Here is a 20831-nt window from a genome sequence, read left to right as displayed (position 1 = left end):
ATCAATCTACCTTCGTGGGATACCCCTCGGAGGACTGCCGATGATATTCTATCGACAGCTACCCATCCTTTCGACTAAACAGGTATGAAACATTCAAGTATTATCTTAGCAACTAAAATGCATTTCTTATTTTATTAATGATTTAATGTATATTAAAACAAGGAACACCTAACTACCTTATTTCTCAGACTACTCTAGGGCCACAAAAATCACAGTGAGCACATAATAATACAATGAACCTACTGTAAAAATTTCATGGTCAAAGCTATTACCAATTTACCACAAAAATTCCTACAAATACTAATCTAAATAATACTAAACACTCACAATTGATTTAATAGGCCTTAGTTTCCACTCAGTCATGCATAAGCAAACTATGCCATCAAATAGACAAGATTTTTAGGAACTCAACAAAATTTATTTCACAATTTTTGGACACCTATGCGAATTAATATTAATTTTCAAAATTTAGCTCAGAAATTAAAATATAAATCTATTTCTAATTCCTTAAGAAAAAGAAAAATGAATTCCACCCACGCGGCCCACCACCACGCGGACGCGGCCCACACGTGCGCGCGACACATGTGTGCATGCGCAGTCCACGCACACAGGCCGGCCCACGACGAAAGGGAGCCCGAGTGCGTGGCACTTTTGCAAAAGTGCCCTTTCTCTTCCTAGTATTATCGCCGCTCTTATACACACTATTCCTATAGTCGGGTCCTTTTCCAAAAGGCCCTCTCCCCCAATCATCTTTACATCTATTCGGTCCCCAACACCCCCGCGCTTATCGGCGTGGTGTTGGCTAGCATGGGACCGCCACGCCACGTGCGACAGTACCTTCCGGCGGTGCTCCGCGGTGGCATGGACGCGTCATCGACGAAGTGAGGGCGGTAGCAGTTGGACCAAAGCGCGTAGGGCGAGGAGGGAAGCAGTTGAGTGTAGTGGCGCAAGCAATTTGACACGGGTGGAGGAATTGAGGCCTACCCTCGGTCATGGCTAGGATGCGGCCTTAACGGCACGCCGGTGGGAAAACGCCAAATTGGCACCTGGCTGGGCCACCATTATGGCTGTGCGGGTTCGATTGGTGATAAGACGGGAGGGCGAAAGTGTAGACGCCAGTAATTACTAAATGGTGACCACCTACTAGATCACACGTGGGCATGACGTGGCGACGAGAACAAAGGAAGAGGAAGAGAGATGGTGCGGTAGGGCACCGCTCGGCTAGCCTTGGCGGTAAGCAGTCAGTTGGACATGCGGCTACGCTTGTGCCCGAGCTATGCAACACATGACCAGACCATGTGCGTGTGCAGGATGGATAGGCATGGCATGGCCTGCATGGCCATAGCTCCATTAATGTGAGGCGACGACGCGAGCATGGCCAAAGCATCCCACGTGCACGTGGGGCAAGCGAGCGACCACAATGCAGCGTGGTAGTGAGAAGGCAGTGCAGTAGTGCACAAATCATGACGATGAGGTATCGATGCCAGTGTGGCTCCACCGTGGCATGGGCGGCCACATAGCAGGGTAGCACGGTGGGGTAGCGTGGCGAGCAGGCAGCGTCACGCCCGACGTTGCAAGCGACGACAGCAATAGCCCCACACTACCGAGCTAAGGTGGCCAGTACGGGGCAGTCGAGGCCAGCCAAGCATGGCAGCGTGCGTGTGGCCGAGCTCATCGACGCCGAGGCTCCACGCGATGGTGATCACGTGCACATGTCCAGGCAACCGAAATAAGTGCCGTGCATGAATTTTAAAGTGTTCAACACGACCAAACGGTTGCTCCTAAACCTAAACCGTCTTCACCATACTCAAGATGGCATATGACACTATCAAATTGAGCTATAACACTACACGACTCTTTAACCCAATCTCTCACAATAAATTGCTAAACATAGCAATGTCTAGCTGTCGGTAGACTTGAAAATTTCTAAGTTTTTTAGTTGGATTTGATTTCCATTTGCAATTTCTAAGCTAGTGGAAATACTAGCTAGTAATATCATTTTTTGACCACAAGTATTTCATTGTCATCTACAAAGTTTGTACTTCAAACTTTATTTAAGTATCACATACAAGTTCTATAGCATTTTTGTTTAATAAAAATTGGTTTTAAACCCTAACTGATATAACATGACTATCGAATCACCTTTCGTTTCGTATTTTTGTTGATCATTTTGAGTTATAGAAATTGATCTACATACTTTATCACACGCATTAACACATAAACATGATGCTCATGACATGTTTTAGTAAATGATTTACGGTGTAATACCGAGGGTGTTACAACTAGGCCGTCCAGCCCCGACGTCGCGATGTTGGTGCGCTGGGCGTGCACGCATGGTCATGCTGGCCGGTTGCTGCTACTGCAGCCTAGCCACGATGGGCACGCTGCTAGCTGCCAACCGTGAGCCGCCGTGCTCACCGTTCACCTATGCCTAGCTGTCCTGCCGTTGTGTCGCGCTGCTGCTGCGGTCGTCGCATGACCGCTGTTGTGCGCACCACCCTCCTCGGGTCCCACTGCCTCATCGTCGTCCCACTCGTGCTGTTGCAGCAGCACATGGTCGAGCCTATAACCACAGCAATGCGCACATTTTACCCTAGTGCCGTGTTGTCTAATAGCGCCACTACGACACCTGCACGCGTGTGTGTCCTCGCTAGCGATCAGCTGCTCCTCGAGGCGACATAGAGTTTCCATGCATTGCTGGCCTCGCTCTATGCCACATGTGTAGCCAGTTACAATCTTGTCCTTTTCATCTTCCATTAAATGAAACTGCTAGCGCTGAGCTGTCATCGCCATTGAAGGCGTGCAGACGAGGCTGCGTCGCATCGAAGCTGATCCTGCAGCGTCTGATCGATCTCTATACAATTACTTGTGCCAAATGTCAATTAAGGAACCTAGCTACACGCCAAGTCCATGTACGGTCCTAACCAAGCCCAATCAAGCTCTAATTTTGGAGTTTTTCCTCTGTCGTGCCATTAAGGCTGGGCTGGTCCATGGACGAGGGCAGTCACCCACCGCACCACTCCATGCCAATCCACCTGCCTCACGAGCTTCGCCTCCACCTCCACTTCACCCTGTGTGCCTCGCTTGCACCTCTACTGCCTCGCCGTAGCTACTAACGTGGCTACGCCATCTTGGAGCACCGTCGCATACCTCTAGTCATGCGCGGCCAGCCCTTATCTGCTGACCATTCCCTCAACCATCACCACAACCATGACTGGGGTAAGCTAGGGTTGCTCATGCGCTAGCCAATAGCTACGCGGTGGTCTAGGATGGTCGGTACGGCCGTGCCACCATCGCACACGGCCGCTCATCGTGGCCACCGCTCCCGCAAGCTCCACTGCTCCCGTAACTTCATCTAGTGTAGGCGCTAGGACCTTAGATGCAGGTCGGCCCACTAGCAGGGCCGCTGCGTGCCTTAGTTGGTTGACGTGGCCATCGATTGCCATGCTCGCCGCACCGGCACGCGTAGGGGTGTCCAAGGACCTGGTCATGGTAAAAAAGGATAGTTGCTAGGTCCTTCTTGCATAGCCTCTCTCTCGAGGAATAGTGCTGCAGACGCCGGGTTGATTTGTATGTAGCGTGGGGGCATTTTTGCAAAGTTGGCAGCGTGCGCGTGGGTCGCCCCGTCGTGTCCCGTCTTGTGTTGGGCCGCGTCCATGCGGACCGCACGGTGGTGGGACACGGAGTGATAATTCATTTTTCTTTTTCTTAAGGAATTAGAAAAAGTTTTATATTTTACATTCTAAGCTGAACTTTGAAAATTAATATCAATTCACATAGGTGTCAAAAAATTGTGAAATAAATTTTGTTGGGTTCCTAAAAATGTTGTCTATATGATGGTATGAATAGATGATGTAGGTCTAAGTTGATGCTAAGGCTTATTAAATCATTTGCGAGTGTTTAGTATTATTTAGATTAGTATTTGTAGGATTTTTTGTGGTAATTTGGTAATAGCTTTGACCATGAAATTTTTACAGTAGATTTATTGTATTATTATGTGCTCGCTATAATTTTTGTAGCCTTAGAATAGGCTAAGTACTAGGGTAGTTAGGTGCTCCTTGTAATATAAGTTATATCGCTAATAAGAGTAAGGTTACATTTTAGCTGCTAAGTTAATACCTATTAGATGAATCCATACCTGTATTTGTGGAAATGATAGGTAGTTAGTATCTTAACCATTAGAGCTAGCTTAGTGGCTTAGTAGGTGTATTCTTATTTTAAGAATTGCTCTTGCCTTAATATTAAAGTGTTGCATCATCATCGTATGCTTGTAGAGAACGAGTTGGCAGAGATCGTGACCATCGAAGATCACAAGTTCAAGGAGGTGATCAAGGAGTATAAGGAGGAGATCCTCATGCAGGATGAGGTCCTAGAGCCACCACTGACTAACTCAGCTGACACCTCGCCTGCCTAAGGCAAGCCCCAGTGCATAACCCTTATTTTGAATAATCACTAGATATATATCTATGAGGTGCATTTACGTTACAGGCATTTTATGGAAACCACCTGCATAAATAAATCTATCATATGAGTCCTACTAGTATAGGTGCGAGTAGCTGCTATGCTTAGGTTTTTTGGTAGCATGAGTAACCTGCCGTTACTCACAATAGGTGAGTATTATTATTACTCTCATGATAAAATAGTGAAAGGAAATAGAGACCGGGTAGGGATATGGTACGGGTATTGGTGGGTGTAATAGGTTGTGTCCCGCGGCCAACGGGGCATAGTTTGGTTACACTATTGTCCCTGTTTGTGTCGGTTAAGGACCGTCCGTTGCATACATCGATGTATAGTGTGTGTGTGCGTGTGCGCTCACATGGGTTAGTGTACGTACATGTATGGGCGTCAATAGCTAGACACTTGTGATGACTTTGTCAATCTTGAGATTACATATATAAGTATAAGCATCAGCTGCATCGACAACGAGATACACGTAGTAACTTCACTCAGTCATCAGAATCATGTGTGTACATATATGAATGTCTATGTTTGTATTGTGATTCACACAAATATATATTTCATGGTGTATTTGATAAATTAATATTAGTTGATATTGTACATGTTTGCGCATTTTTCTAAAAAATAATTAAATTAATCACAAAAAACTTAGTTAAACTAGAGAAATTTAACTTAGAATAAAGACCAGATGACTTACAATTTTGAATTAATAAATAGAGTACTGTGGTAGAACCGCCCGAAATAACACGTTTTCGGAGGCGCTCGTCTTCCACTAGACACTAAGGACGTCGAAAGTGAGCTACATCGAATAGTTCCGTCGAGCATAACCTAAGAAAGAACCTGAAACAATCCACATTTTATATCCAGAATCCAATAATTAGTGCGAGCTTATAATACTTAGTTCATTTCATACAATAAGAGTTCTTGGAAATTATTTATTATAATACCAGAGTTCAGAGTGCGATAATTAACCAGCGGAATGAAAATAAACATCTAACAGAAACAATACAAGGATCCATCTGTGCCCACCAGAAGAATCCTCCACACAAGAGCTACTCCTCAAGCTACACCTGCAATAGGTGTAAAATAAACCCTGAGTACACAATGTACTCGCAAGACTTACCCGACTAGTGGGAATAGTTTCCCGACTCCAAGGAGTATGATAGGCAATATGGGTTTGCTGTTTTCTTTTTGTTTGCAAAAAACAATACTAGAAGTACGTCCTTAAGATCAAATTTAATTAGCAGTCGTGATTACTTCATTAGCTAATCATTCTAGATAAGCATCTATTCTACTTTCAAGTAAGGGTTGAGCAATTAGAACCATTTCACCATCTTTCATATTCTAGTTCTTACTATAGTGCTAGACCATAGCTAAGTCGTACCGTCTCATGGAAATGGTGATTCATGAACCAAAGTATCCCAGCTAGGTACCCTAAAACACATGCCCCATTTGTACCCTAGGCACAAACAAGACCAACCCATTCCACTCCTGTCATGGGGTCTGGGTCCCCGTCCAAACTTAGACTCCAAGCCCCCACACTTGAGACTCGGTCTCAGTATGATGCTTAGACCTCCACCATCCCTGTCTCCAATCAGTCGATCCGGAAAGAGCCGGAATCCACAACAAGAGCGTGATGAGCCTTCCCACTCCCATTAGTTTGTTAGCTAATCATTCTATATAAGCACTTGTTCTACTTTTAAGCAAGAATTGAGTAATCAGATCCATTTCATCATCTTTTCATCTTCCAGTTCTTACTACGATGCTAGATCGTAGACAAGTCATACCGTATTACACGACATTTCATGAATCAATATAGCCTAACTGGGTACCCCAAAACACACGCCTCGCTTGTACCCAGACACAAGCAAGACCAACCCACCACTCTCCTATCAAGGGGTCCAGGTCCCTGTCCAATATTGGACTCCAAGCCCCCACACCTAAGTCCAGAACTAGTACAGGTACGGGTAGCCGCTATGCTTAGGTTTTTCGGTAGCATGAGTAACCTACCATTACTCATAATAGGTGAGTATTATTATTACTCTCATGATAAAATAGTGAAAGGAAATGGAGACCGAATAGGGATATAGTACGGGTATTGGTGGGTGTAATAGGTTGTGTCCTGCGGCCAATGGAGCATAGCTTGGTTATACATTTTTCCCTATTCGTGTTGGTTTAGGACCGTCCGTTGTATTGGATTCTAGTCAGCTCACAGACTTATTACCCTAAGCACATACTTGCTTATGGGAGCGGGAAGGCTCGTTGCTCTCTTGTCGTGGGTTTCAGCTCTTTTCTGGACCGACTGATTGGAGGCAGAGATGGTGAAGGTCTAAGCACCACACTGAGTCTAGGACTCAGGAATGGGGGCTTAGAGTCCAAGTTTGGATGGGGTCCTGAACCCCTTGATAGGAGAGTGGTGGGTTGGTCTTGCTTGTGCCTAGGGTATAAGCGGGGCATATGTTTTAGGGTACCCAACTGGGATACATTGGTTCTCGAATCGCCGTGTGATACGGTACGACTTGTCTACGATCTAGCACCATAGTAAGAACTGAAAGATGAAAGGGAATGAATGGATCTGATTGCTCAACTCTTGCTTGAAAGTAAAACATGTGCTTACATAGAATGGTTAGCTAATGAACTAATCATGGCTGCTAATAAAATACATATATAAGGATTCACTACTAGTAATGTTTTTTTGCAAAAAGGAAACCTAGTAAACCATAAAGCTTATCATATCCTTTGGAGTGAAAAAATTATTCCCACTAGTCGGGTAAGTCTTGCGAGTATATTGTGTACTCAGAGTTTATTTACCCCCGTTGCAGGTGTAGCTTGAGAAATGGCTATTGTGTGAAGGATTCTTCTAGTGGGCACAGACAGATCCTTATATCTTATCGTTAGATGTTTATTTCAATTCTGCTGTTAAATTCCGCACTCTGAACTTGGTATTATAATAATGTATTTTCGAGAACTCTTGTTGTATGAAATGGTCTAAGTATTATAAACTTGTTCTCATTATTGGATCCTGAATGAAAAACGTAGATTGTTCAAGTTCTCCCTTAGGGTGTGCTCGATAGAACCGTCCGATGTAGCTAACTTTTGGGGTGCTTAGTGTCTGGTGGAAGACGAGTGCCTCCGGAAGCATACTATTTCGGACGGTTCTGCCACAGCTGGCCACGTGCGGTCGAGCGTGCAGCGATACACCATGGCGGCATAGTCGCGTCAGCGATGATGGGGAGGCGGTAGTGGTTCCACTGACGTGCTCAAGGTGGAGAGGGGGACAAGGAGAAGCTAGTGGTGCAAATGAATTAGTTCGAGAGAGGCGGTAGGAGGGTTGTCCACATCCATGACCGGACGCGGCCTTATCGGCACGACGGCGGGGAAACTCTAAAATTGGAGCTTGCTCGTGCTCGCATCAAGACTAGGTGGGGTCGGGCAGTGAGAGGACATGATGGTGAAGCCATGGATGAACTGAATTGAATAGAGGTGATCGTTCGCAGGGTAATTTGATGGCGTGGCTCGACGGTAGCAACGGAGGAAGAAAGAGAGAGACGAGGCGCGACAGGTGGCCTCGGTTCGTCCTCGCCTTGGCGAGACACGATCGATGTGATTGTGGAGGCCCACGTGCAGGCGCTAGCAGACAGGCGCGCACGTCTGCGACCGGCGTGGCCCGCGCACCGCAGTGCCATTAATGACAAGGCGACGACGAGCCCGACCACGTGCGCGCGGTAGAAGCGGCATCGCACTGGATCGACAGCGGTGTAGAGATGCAGAGCAAGACACGGACATGACGGCGAGACGACGGCACCGGCAGCGGCTGCGGCGCGGGGCGAGTCGTAGTGCGGCAGTGCGACGGGGCCGGCGGTAGCACCGCCCGGCTACGCAAGCAGCAGTGGCGGCTCCGCGCGCCAGGAGCCAGCGGTGGCCAGGCCACAGCCAGGCCGGAGTAGCTGTGGCTGGCCACGCGCGGCAGCGCGCGTGCGCGTAGGACAACGCGACGGTGCACGCCCGAGCGTGATAACTGTGCCCACGCGGCTAGCCAGCCTAAAACCGTGTCGTGCACGAATTTTAAAGCGCCTATAAAAACCAAACGGTTGCTTCTGGACCTAAACCATCTTTACCATGCTCAAGATGGCATATGAGACTACCAAATCGAGTTATAAGACTACACCACCCCTTAATCCAATCTCTCAAAATAATTTGCTAAACATAGTAATGTCTTGCTGTTGATAAACTTGAAAATTTTCTATATTTTTTAGCTAAACTTGATTTCAATTTGTAATTTCTAATCTAGTAGAAATATTAGCTAGTAATATCATTTTTTCAACAACAAGTATTTCACTGTCATATACAAAGTTTGTACTTCAAACTTTATTTAAGTATCACAAACTTGTTCTATAGTATTTTTACTTAATAAAAATTGATTTTTAACCCTACTTGATATACATGAACTATTGAATTAACTTTCATTTACAATTTTTATTGATCATTTTAAGTTATAAGAAATTTATCTACATATTCTATCATATGTATTAACATATAAATATGATACTCATGACATGTTTTAGTAAATAATTTAGAGTGTAACATCGAGGGTGTTACGAGTACTGGCTAAAACTTTTACATAAATTAGTAAGATGGGCTTTGGAACGAAGAGAGAACTAGCCAAAGCTTTTACATGCATCGGTAAGATGACGCTATGCATGAAATTAGCTTTTAATGATTTTTTTGGGAACCTAGCTTTTAATGATTAGAATTATTGCATTCCTACGTCAGTTACTTGCTTGACTATTTCGAATATTATGGATTTGTTGGTGTTTGACCTAAATGTCGGAAGAAACCTATAGTCTATAGGTAGAATAATGATGCTATTCCCATAATCCCATGCCGATTTTCCTCGTAGGAGTACAAAAGCAAGCTAAATAAAATAATGTAAAAGTCATGCTGTTCTTGCTACAGATCACATCAATTGCAATGCAAAATCAATTAAAAACACTATTTATAAAAAGAGAGTGGACTTTGTATTTAGTGTTATAGTTAGTTAAACTTTTTCTTTATATATATACACTCAACTACCCAATCAAAATGAACCATAGGAGACAATGATTCATCGTGTATATATATATTATAATGTACTCCAGATAGTTCGTGTTTCACGCACCTACCTGCTACCTCGTGCCCAAAAAATAGCCTCCGGATGAACAAAGCCATGGTTGTATAGCTTGGTACATCCCCCATCCCCTACACCGCCACTCTTCCGGAGGAAGCAAACCCAGCCCTTCTCCAATAATTCACGAACACGTCAATTCACTAGTCTATAAGGATCTCCCTGCAAAAGTTTCGCAGTATTTTTTATTTATAATAGTACTCCAGTCCACCTCCATCCTCCGCCCTCCGGGCTCCGGAGTCCAGACGCCAGACGGTAGCTTGGTCCACTTTTCTATTCACCCCCCTTTACTTTACTTTTTGTTCTTTCTCTCCTCCGCCGTCCTTCCCTTCGTCTCCCCCTCATCTCCACGTCTCCCCGATGCTAACGCTACTGCTCGTCAATCTCCCCTCCCACACGGAGTAGTATAGAAAAGAAAAATCCCATCCATCCCGGTTCCTTGATTCGGCCTAGGCCCCTCGGGGACCGAATCAAACCCATCGGAGGTGTTGGATTGCTTCCCGGAGGTCGCTTCCATCTGTTAATCAAGAAATCCCAAACTTCTCCTCGTCCGAATCCGTGCGGGCTTGGTGAAGCAGGGTAAATTGGGCCAGGAGACGTCGGTCCCTGCCACGGAGTCCCCGTCCCTCGCCGGAATTCCAAGAAAGTCGCCGCCTTCGGGCCGTTCTTGTTGGGGGAGATAAAGGATTTGGTGCGTCTGATCGGAGGCGTGGGAGAGAAGGCCTCGGCGGACGTTGTTGGCTCGTGCTCTTCTTCGACGGACGGACGGAGGCTGTGTCCTGCCGGAGAGGTTAAAGAGTTTGGTGTTTCGTGTCGTGTTGAACTGTGCGCGCCCGGTGGTTGCTTCGTTTGGTGGTATTTGGTAGAACTGTAGATAGATTTTAATCTGAACTGCGTGAAGCAAAAAAGGAAAAAAAAAGGGAAGAAGAAGAATCGGTTTTGGAGTTGAATTGTTGTCTGGTCGAATCGCAAGGAAGGAAGATGAGTTCTGGGTCGGCGGTGACAGGCGGCGGTGCGGAGGAGGCGGCGGCGGTGCCGCTGGGGCAGAAGCTGATGGTGCACGTGGCGGAGAACGGCAACACCTTGGAGTTCCAGTGCGGCGGCGACACGCTCGTCGACGCCATCCAGCACTCCATCCAGCTCCACTGCGGCATACCGCCCAGCGACCAGCTCCTCCTCTGCGGCAACACCTCCCTCGACGGCGCCAACGCGCTCGCCTACTACAAGCTTCCGCGCGACGACCGTGAGGTCTTCCTCTACAACAAGGCCCGGCTCCTTGCGGACTCCCGGCCCCCGGCGCCAGAGTCCCTCTACATCCCTGAGCCAAATATTCCACCGCCGCCCCGGCCACAGGACTCACCACCTGTGGATGCAGCTGCAGACCCGGCGCTGAAGGCGCTGGTATCTTATGAAACAAGGTTCAGATATCACTTCCAGGTCGCCAATGCGGTGTACCAATCTAGCTTGGCAAAATTTGAGCTGTGCAGGCGGCTTCTGCGGGAGGGGCAGGTGCAGGAGCGAGCGCTGGACACAGCACGGAGCAACCTAGAGCACACATTCCGGAAGCTCTCGCAGCGGTATTCAGAATTTTTGCGGTGCTTCACGCAGCAGCACCGTTCACATGTTGAAATGCTGGCAAATTTCGAGAGAGATGTGCAGAAGCTGCGTGCTATTAGGCTGCACCCAGCACTGCAAAGTGAGGGGAGGCATTGCTTGATGGACCTTCTCAAGGAGAATGACCTGAGGAAATTGGCTGACGGATGCTTGAGCTCACATAAGAAGTTTGAGGTCAAGGTGTCACAGCTGAAGGCAAACTTCTTGGAGCTGAAGAAGAGGGCGGAAGGCTTATTCAATGCCATGAGCTCAGGTGGGTGCAAGGATGTTGAGAAGCTTATAAAGGAGCATCAGGGAGTCATTGGTGACCAGAAGATCATCATGCAAGCTCTAAGGTTAGACTTTGCATTTGTATGCCTAATTATATTGCTCTTATCTGAAAGCCACTGGGAACTATTTATTTCTACTCTTAAGAGATTTGGCCTGAATAATCTAAATGACTTCATTATACTGTTTTTTTGAAAAAAGAAAAATGGTTTAGCTTGGTTGTATGACTAGTCTATTATCGTGGACATAGCAGGTTGGCTTGAAACTTAACAGTGCCATTTTTAGGATTTTCTGCTTTTGCTGCTACACATAGCTTATTAAGGGTCTTGCTTCTTTCTAACTTATTCATTTGTAACTGAAATGTGTGTTGTTAGCAACCATTTCTTCGATTCCCCACGATTATGTTACATCATATCTCATAGTATTATATGCTGACAACTCTTTTGTCTTGCAGTAAAGATGTGGACACCTCAAAGAAGCTTGTTGATGACTGCTCAAGTTGCCAGCTATCTGCTTCTCTCCGTCCTCATGATGCAGTCTCAGCCGTTGGCCGTATCTATGAAGTACATGAAAAGAATAACTTGCCCAGTATACGGAATTTTGATCACAGGCTTACAAAATTGCTTGAGAAATGCAAGGACAAGAAGAATGAAATGAATACTTTGGTCCATGTTTGCATGCAAAGAGTAAAATCTTCTCAGATTAGCATCAAAGGCATGATGAGTGAACTCATTGCATTCCAAGAGGTGATGGGCCATCAAGAAGATTTTGATAATCTGAAAATAGTCAGTGGCTTGGGTCATGCATATAGAGCTTGTGTCGCCGAGGTAGCCAGGAGGAAATCGTATTTTAAGCTGTATACTGGATTGGCTGGAACATATGCCGAAAAGTTGGCAACCGAGTGTCAAAACGAGAAAACAAGACGAGAGGATTTCCATAGGACATGGAGCAGGTACATTCCAGATGATGTCATGTGTTCCATGGGACTCTTTGATTCTCCAAGCCAGTGTGATGTAAAAGTTGCTCCTTTTGATCATGATCTTCTTCCCATTGATGTTGATGATGTGGAAAAGCTTGCTCCCCAGTCTATACTGGGGTCTTTTCTGAAATCTGGGAGATCACAGCTAGCAAAGCCTTTGCTAAGCAATTCTAGTACCAGTGAAAATTTGAACAAATCTGAGCAAAATCCTCTGAGCGCTGATGATAAGATGGATTTCCAAGATTTTCTGGGGGGTTATGATTCTATTGACATTGCAGGAACTAGTAAGTTAGAAGTGGAAAATGCCAGGTTAAAAGCAGAACTTGCTTCTGCAATTGCAATTCTCTGCAATGTCGGTGCTGAATATGGATATGAGTCTATTGACGAAGGACAAATTGATGCTGTATTGAAAAAAGCAAGGGAAAAAACAGCTGATGCACTTGCTGCAAAGGATGAATTTGCTTACCAGCTTCAGTCATTGCTCACTGCGAAGCAGGAAAAATGCTTGGCATATGAGAAGCGGATCCAGGATCTTGAGGAACGCTTAGCCAACCAGTACATGCAAGGTCACATGGTGTCAGGAAGCAAAGGCACGTCTGATTCCCTGCTTTCTGCATTTAAAAGTAATGACTGCAACCTGGATGTATCTGGAGGCAGGCAAACCCAAATACGCGATGAATCAAGTGTGGCCATGGATGAGGCCTCTTCAACATCTGAACAGCCATCTAAACAAACAGAAGGTGGCGATGAGAATATGACTGACATTTCAGGTGCACTGAACTTGCAGTTGCTCGATTCAACAGCATGTACTAATCTGGATGCTTTCATGACAGAATTGCCACGTGATAATGAACATAAGATCATAAACATTGATAAGGAAGGGCACATGTTGACACAACTTACTATGGCTGACACTTCTGATGTTCCTCTTAGCATCTTAAACTCAAGAACTAATGAGCATCATGCCTTAGAGTTGAGGAATAAGGAGCCTCTTGTGTCAGAGCTGCAAAATGCCCTAGATCAAAAATCAAAGCAGTTGGGTGAAACTGAAATTAAACTTAGTGCTATGATGGATGAGGTTAACTCCCTGAATAAAGAACTTGAACAAACCCGTGGTCTTCTCGATGAATCTCAGGTTAGTCATAAAAATCTATGATAATTTCACTACTATGTGCAAATCGCAATGATCACCTTTCATATTCTTATTCCTCTGATTCTCCCTCTACATATTTGGTGAAGATGAATTGTGCACACCTTGAAAACTGTTTACATGAAGCAAGAGAAGAGGCCGGAACAAACAAATGTTCAGCTGACAGAAGGGCTGTTGAGTATGATGCTCTGCGGTCGTCTGCTTTGAGGATACATGGTTTGTTCGAAAGGCTAAATAATTGTGTCACTGCACCAGGCGTGACTGGCTTTGCAGAGTCACTGCGTTCTTTGGCTATCTCCTTGGCAAGGTGTGTTACTGTCATTCACATATTTATTGTTCATAGTAAATCGTCTTGAGAGGACAGCTATGATAAAATATTCTATTCTCTTTTTGGTTCCAGCTCTGTAAAGAAGGATGAAGCTGATACCACTGTTCAGTTTCAACAATGCATCAAGATCCTGGCGGACAAAGTTTATTTACTGACACGACAGAGTGCTGAGCTGCTAGAACGCTATTCAGCTATGCAGGCAGTACATGGAGGTATCACAAAAGAGTTGGATGAGAAGAAAGAGCTGATTAAGAATCTCTACAATAAACTTCAACTAGAAAAACAGGTTTGTCTTGTAACATATGTAGCCATAAATCGAGTGCCATTTACTGTTTCACATCAGATGAACACTCATGCACAAAGCAAAATTCATCTTGAATATGGTAAAAAATGAATTCGTCAAAATCATGATATGATTGGACATCAATATACTCCTGAGTTTTGTTACCTCAATTTCTGCATCTGGAATTTTGTTACTTTAATTTCTGCATCTGGCAATGAATTCCCATGGCTGATGGATAGAACCTTTTACATTTTTGCTAATTGTGCTAACGAGCAAATTTGCTATGTTGTCTCTTGGAAAACTGTTTTAATAGGCCAGCAAGGAGAAGATATCATTTGGTCGGTTCGAAGTCCATGAGCTTGCTGTCTTTTTCCGAAACCCTGCTGGGCACTACGAGGCGATCAACCGGAACTGCTCAAACTACTACCTGTCTGAGGAATCTGTCGCCTTGTTCACCGAGCACCACCCGCAGCACCCAGCGTATATAATCGGGCAGATCGTTCACATTGAGCGGCGCATAGTGCACCCAGGCCAGATGGGAGGAGCTCCACGCCCTGATAGCAGTGGCGGCCGTCGGTCGCCCGCATCCTTGCTCAACCCCTACAACCTACCTGGGGGCTGTGAGTACTTCGTGGTGACTGTTGCCATGCTGCCTGATGCTGCCCGTTGAAACAAAACACCTTCCTGATCCTGCCTGACAATTGGCTGCTGAAATGAAGGGAGAAAACAGTCAACTGTATATATACTGAAATTTATGGCTATAGACTCTCAATTCTCAGTTGCTTTCTCAAGTTATGTTTGTATATATGATCATCTTCACGGTGTAAATAGACTCGGCTACTGATGCTAGGCATCTCTTCGTTCAAGCAGACTGAATATTCTTTCAGGCCTTGTTTAGATTGCCTCAAAATTCCAAAGTTTTTTTACTCTCTCTCCATCACATCAATTTTTAGACGCATGCATGGAGGATTAAATGTAGGAAAAAAAATAACTAATTGCACAGTTTGGTTGTAAATCACGAGACGAATCTTTTGAGCCTAGTTAGTCCATGATTGGACAAAGTTTGTCAAATACAAACGAAACGTGTTATAGTGTCCAGATTGCAAAAATTTGCAATCTAAACAAGGCCTCAGCTAGCATCGCATTATTGTTGCTTCAATTGAACCTATCTTTTTCGGAAAAATCTTCATTAGTAGTTCTGATTTTCAGTTGGGTATATTTAGTTCAGTTAATCAGATTGCTGATGCTACACTGGAATCATGATTCTTTTTTATTGTCATTTGGTTCGCAGTCATTTACCATAGTGGGCTGAAAGAAAAACGGGAAACGATAATAAGAAAATGAAAAATTGCTGATTGCTTGCCACGTAAGATAGTGTACGTAGAAAGAAAAAGGGAAAGAGAACGTAAGTTAAAATAAAAAATTACTCGTCTCAAAAAACTTTTTTTTAGGATTTCAAAATTGTCTTAGAAAAATTAATGTTTTTGCTCTTAAATACTACTACTTGATGTTTTAGGATTTAACATTTTTCTTGGAAAATTTGATGTTTTAGCTCATGAACTTAGGATTTTAAATTTGTCTTGGAAATTTGATGTTTTAGCTCATGAACACTAAGGTTATGCCCATATAAGAGAAAAAAAAAGGCTCTTGTAGACCTCTTTATATGCTTCTTTACTTATAGAAATAAAGATTTTAGGTCGAAAATCCCCTCCACCAAAATCTTCAATCCAATCTAAAAAACTGATATTATTAGTCCTGTTCGTTTCACTGAAATTTTTTTTTATGAAAGTTTCGTTGAAATTTAGTTTATGCCGATTTGTTATATGAGAAAAACACTGAAAAATATTGCTGAAATAGTGCAGGAGAACAGGGCCATTGCCTTTGTCGCTCGGGGGAGGAGGACAAGGCATGCTCGCCATATGCCTCGCCAAGCAACATCGCTCACGTCGTCATTGCTTGGGCTGAACGCGACACTGGCTGTTAGCCCCAGCATCCACATTCACATGCATTCTCCAGGTCAGGCATAGTAATGGCTTTGCGTGCTGTCAGCTTGTAGAAGCTGCCTCATCTGACAAAAAATTGAAGCTCTCCTCGAACACACGTTGTGGCCGTAGTTGATAGAATCCTCATCTCTTATTTTCATCAAGTGAGAGAATCCTCATCATGGTTGCCTACATGGCCTATAACTTTAGATGAAGCATATAATTTGATGGTCTGCGTTGTTGATGCCCTAAGTAGTAGCGAACGTTCGGTTGTTTCGGTTCTAGGTATGTCTTTCTCTCTTGTCAATCTGAAATGAGTGAGGAACTTAGAAATCCTCATAAAAAACAATGTAAGTTTTCAAATAGATGGTATAAATCAAATGCGACCTATTTTATTTGGATATGGCATCGTATCTTTTGTGGTTTTGAACTAAAATTTTATTCGGAAGGCTATATTTGATTTTTACTAAACTTTTTAGCCCCGCAATGGTTTTCCAAAATCTAAGAAAGATCATCTATATTTTCAAAACCGGAAAAGTGTATTTTATTATGTAATTTTCCAGCATCTTTCTTTTTTAAAATTTCCAGCATCAGTGTTATGGTGAAAATGAAAGTTCCTTCACAAAGCATATGCTGATATACCAAAAGATAAAGTTTTTAATTTGGAAATTAAATTCAAAAGTGTCCAAAACATGCTCAAGATTTTCATTAACGCAAGTATGCTCCATGGCATGTTTAGCATTATTTTGACTTACAGTTATGCAGTACATGCATGTGGCAGAACCGTCCGAAATAACACGTTTTTAGAGGCGCTCGTCTTCCACTAGACACTAAGCACCTCGAAAGTGAGCTACATCGAACAGTTTCGTCGAACACACCCCAAGGGAGAACTCGAAACAATCCACATTTTACATCCAGAATCCAATAATGAGTACGAGCTTATAATACTTAGTCCATTTTATACAACAAGAGTTTTTAAAAATTATTTATTACAATATCAGAGTTTAGAGTGCAATAACTAAACAGCGGAATGAAAATAAACATCTATTGAAAACGATACAAGGATCCGTCTATGCCCACCAGAAGAATCCTCCACATAAGAGCTACTCCTCAAGATGCACCTACAACAGGGGTAAAATAAACCCTGAGTACACAATGTACTCGTAAGACTTACCCGACTAGTGGGAATAATTTTCCAACTCTAAAGAGTATGATAGGCAATATGGGTTTACTGTTTTCTTTTTATTTATGAAAAACTTTACTAGAAGTACGTCCTTAAGATCAAATTTAATTAGCAGTCATGATTACTTCATTAGCTAACCATTCTAGATAAGCACCTGTTCTACTTTCAAGCAAGAGTTGAGCAATCAGAACCATTTCACCATCTTTCATCTTTCAGTTCTTACTATGGTGCTAGACTATAGCCAAGTCGTACCGTCTCACGGAAACGACGATTCGCGAACCAATGTATCCCAGTTGGGTACCCCAAAACACACGTCCCGTTTGTACCTCAGGCACAAACAAGACCAACCCATTTTACTCCTATCACGGGGTCTAGGTCCCCATCTAAACTTGGACTCCAAGCCCCCACACTTGAGACCTGGTCTCAGTATGGTGCTTAGATCTCCACCTTTCCCCGCCTCCAATCAATAGGTCTGGAAAGAGTCGGAACCCACAACAAGAGCGTAACAAGCCTTCCTGCTCTAATAAGCAAGTATGTGCTCAGGATAATAAGTCTATGACCAACTACCATCCACAGCAACGGACGGTCCTTAATCGAGACGAACAGGAAAAATAGTGTAACCAAGCTAAGCCCTGTTAGTCGCAGGACACAACCTGTTACACCCACCAATACCCATACCATATCCCTGCACAGTCTCCATTTTTTCCTTTCATCATTTTATTATGAGAGTAATAATAATCACCTATTATGAGTAACGACAGGTTACTCACACTACTAAAAATCTACGCATAGCAGCTACTCGAACCTACACTAGTAGGACTCTTAGAACATGTATATCTATACATGTGGTTTCCATAAAATTCCTGTAACGTAAATGCACATAACATATATAAAAGTGATTATCCAAAAATAAGGTGTTATGCACCAGGGTTTGCCTTGGGCAGACGCGGTGTCAGCTGAGTCAGTCAGTGGCGACTCCGAGACCTCCTGCATGAGAATCTCCTCCTCGTACTCCTCGACGATCTCCTCGAACTCGTGATCACCGGTGGTCACGATCTCCGCCAACTCGTTCTCTGCATGTATGCGATAATGATGCAACACTTAACATTTAAGCAATAGCAACTCCTAAACTAAGAATACGCATACTAAGCTACTAAGCTAGCTCTAATGACTAAGGTACTAAGCTAACAATCATCTTTACCAAGCAAAGTGTTGGATTCAACTAACAAACACCTAGCTTTACAAATAAAGGATATTTCTTTATTTCTACTAATGATTTAATGCATATTTAAAACAAAGAGCATTTAACTACCCTAATGCTTAGTCTATTCTAAAGCTACAAAAATTACAGTGAGTACATAATAGTACAATGAAGCTACCATAAAAAATTCAGGACTAAAGCTATCACCAATTTACTATAAAAATTCCTACAATGTTTAACCTAATAATATTAAGCACTTTCAAATGATTTAATAGCTCCTGGTATCAACATGTATATATATGTGAACTAAATACACTAACAGATAGAGCATAATTTTAGTAACCTAACAAAATTTGTTTCACAATTTTTGGACATCTACATGATTTTATATGATTTACTAAAGATCAGCTCAAAAATTAAATTAGAAAACTATTTCTAATTCCTTATGAAAAAGAAAAATGAATTCTCCTGTGGCCCACACACGCGTCCCACGTGACACAGCACGCGCGCGTGCGAGCTTGGGGCGGCCCACGGTGCGGCCCACGCGAGGACGGACCGCGCTGGGAAATTCGCGCGCGTCGACGACTTTGCAAAAGAGACCTCCAACTTATCCCAAATTTCAACTAAGTACCAACACCATTTTCTTCTCTCTCAGAACTTCTCACTTAACCCCCTGGCTTTCCTGTAATTCCCCAACGTGTACCCCCGGTAACTCAGTGCACGGTGGTGCGGCGAGCGGCGGCACTGAGCGCTTACGCCGGCCACCTAGAACGTACGCGGGCCCACCTAAAGGGTCGGTCACCATCTCCAATCTTGGTGGCTATGCTAAGCGGTGACGAGGGGTGGCAGGACACGCTGGAGCGAGCTGCAGCGACACGTGACCGTCCGCGATGGTGACACAGCTGCCCCGGTGATCTAGAGCACCTAAGAACCTGACTGGCTAGTGATGGAGCATCAGTAAACTACTGTAGACCTAAGAACCTGATAGGCGCTAGCAGACAAGCACGCACGTCTTTGACTGGCGTGGCCCGCGCGCCGTGGTGCCATTAATGACAAGGTGATGACGAGCCCGACCACGTGCGCGCGGCAGAGGCGCCATCACACTTGGCCGACAACGGTGTAGAGATGCAGAGTGAGACATGAACAAGACGGCGAGGCGACGGCACCAACAGGGGCTACAGCGCGGGGCGAGTCACAATGTGGCAGCAGCGGCGGCTCCGCGCGCCAGAAGCCAGCGACGGCCAGGCCATAGCCAGGCGAGAGCAGCCATGGCCGGCCATGTGCGGTAGTGTGCGTGCGCGTGGGACAGCCAGCATGGCGACGCCGTATGCCCAAGCGTAGTAACCACGCCCACGCGGCCAACCAGCCCGAAACCGTGTCGTGCATGAATTATAAAGCGCCTATAAAAACTAAATGGTTGCTTCTAGACCTAAACCATCTTCACCACGCTCAAGATGGCATATGAGACTATCAAATCGAGCTATAATACGACACCACTCCTTAACCCAATCTCTTAAAATAATTTGCTAAATATAGCAATGTCTAGCTGTTGACAAACTTGAAAATTTTCTAAGTTTTTGAGCTGAATTTGATTTTAATTTACAATTTGTAGGCTAGTAGAAATATTAGCTAGTAATATCATTTTTCAACAGCAAGTATTTCACTATCATCTATAAAGTTTGTACTTCAAACTTTATTTAAGTATCACACACATGTTCTATAGTATTTTTGCTTAATAAAAATTGGTTTTTAACCCTACTTGGTATACATGAGCTATTGAATCAACTTTCATTTACAATTTTTATTGATCATTATAAGTTACAAGAAATTTATCTACACATTCTATCACATGCATTAACACATAAACATGATGCTTATGACATATTTTAGTAAATGATTTATAGTGTAACATCGAGGGTGTTACAATACCTATATTTTTTTGCATGTATTCCGTATATATGTATGTATCTTAATGTGAAGAATGAAGATCTTGAGTCGCTTAGCAACTCCAAAAAAAATAGAGAGTACGCTTCAGAGATTTTAGAGAGGCGATTTAGAGATCCAAGTTTTCATATACTTTAAGTGTTGCTCTAAGCTTGAGGTTGCACCTTTCATGTCTCCATACATTCCATTTTAATTAATGTTTTATGTTTTACTGATAAAATTAGTATGGATCACCTTCGATGGTAAATAAACAGAGATGCACGAGTGATTTCTAGGCA

General features: G+C 43.9%; 1 protein-coding gene across 1 annotated transcript; it reads left to right on the top strand.

The window, feature by feature from the left end:
• Positions 1-9781: 9781 nt before the first annotated feature.
• On the top strand, positions 9782-15142 carry LOC136475897 (autophagy-related protein 11-like). The gene is made up of 5 exons (XM_066473554.1): positions 9782-11571; positions 11958-13617; positions 13722-13939; positions 14033-14246; positions 14557-15142. The coding sequence occupies exons 1-5, from the start codon at positions 10604-10606 to the stop codon at positions 14911-14913; spliced, it is 3417 nt and encodes a 1138-aa protein (XP_066329651.1). The 5' UTR covers positions 9782-10603; the 3' UTR covers positions 14914-15142.
• The last annotated feature ends 5689 nt before the right edge of the window (positions 15143-20831 follow it).

This window comes from Miscanthus floridulus, chromosome 8 (genome assembly GCF_019320115.1).
Source record: "Miscanthus floridulus cultivar M001 chromosome 8, ASM1932011v1, whole genome shotgun sequence".
Taxonomy (NCBI): domain Eukaryota; kingdom Viridiplantae; phylum Streptophyta; class Magnoliopsida; order Poales; family Poaceae; genus Miscanthus; species Miscanthus floridulus.
This window is presented reverse-complemented; position numbering and strand designations above follow the sequence as displayed.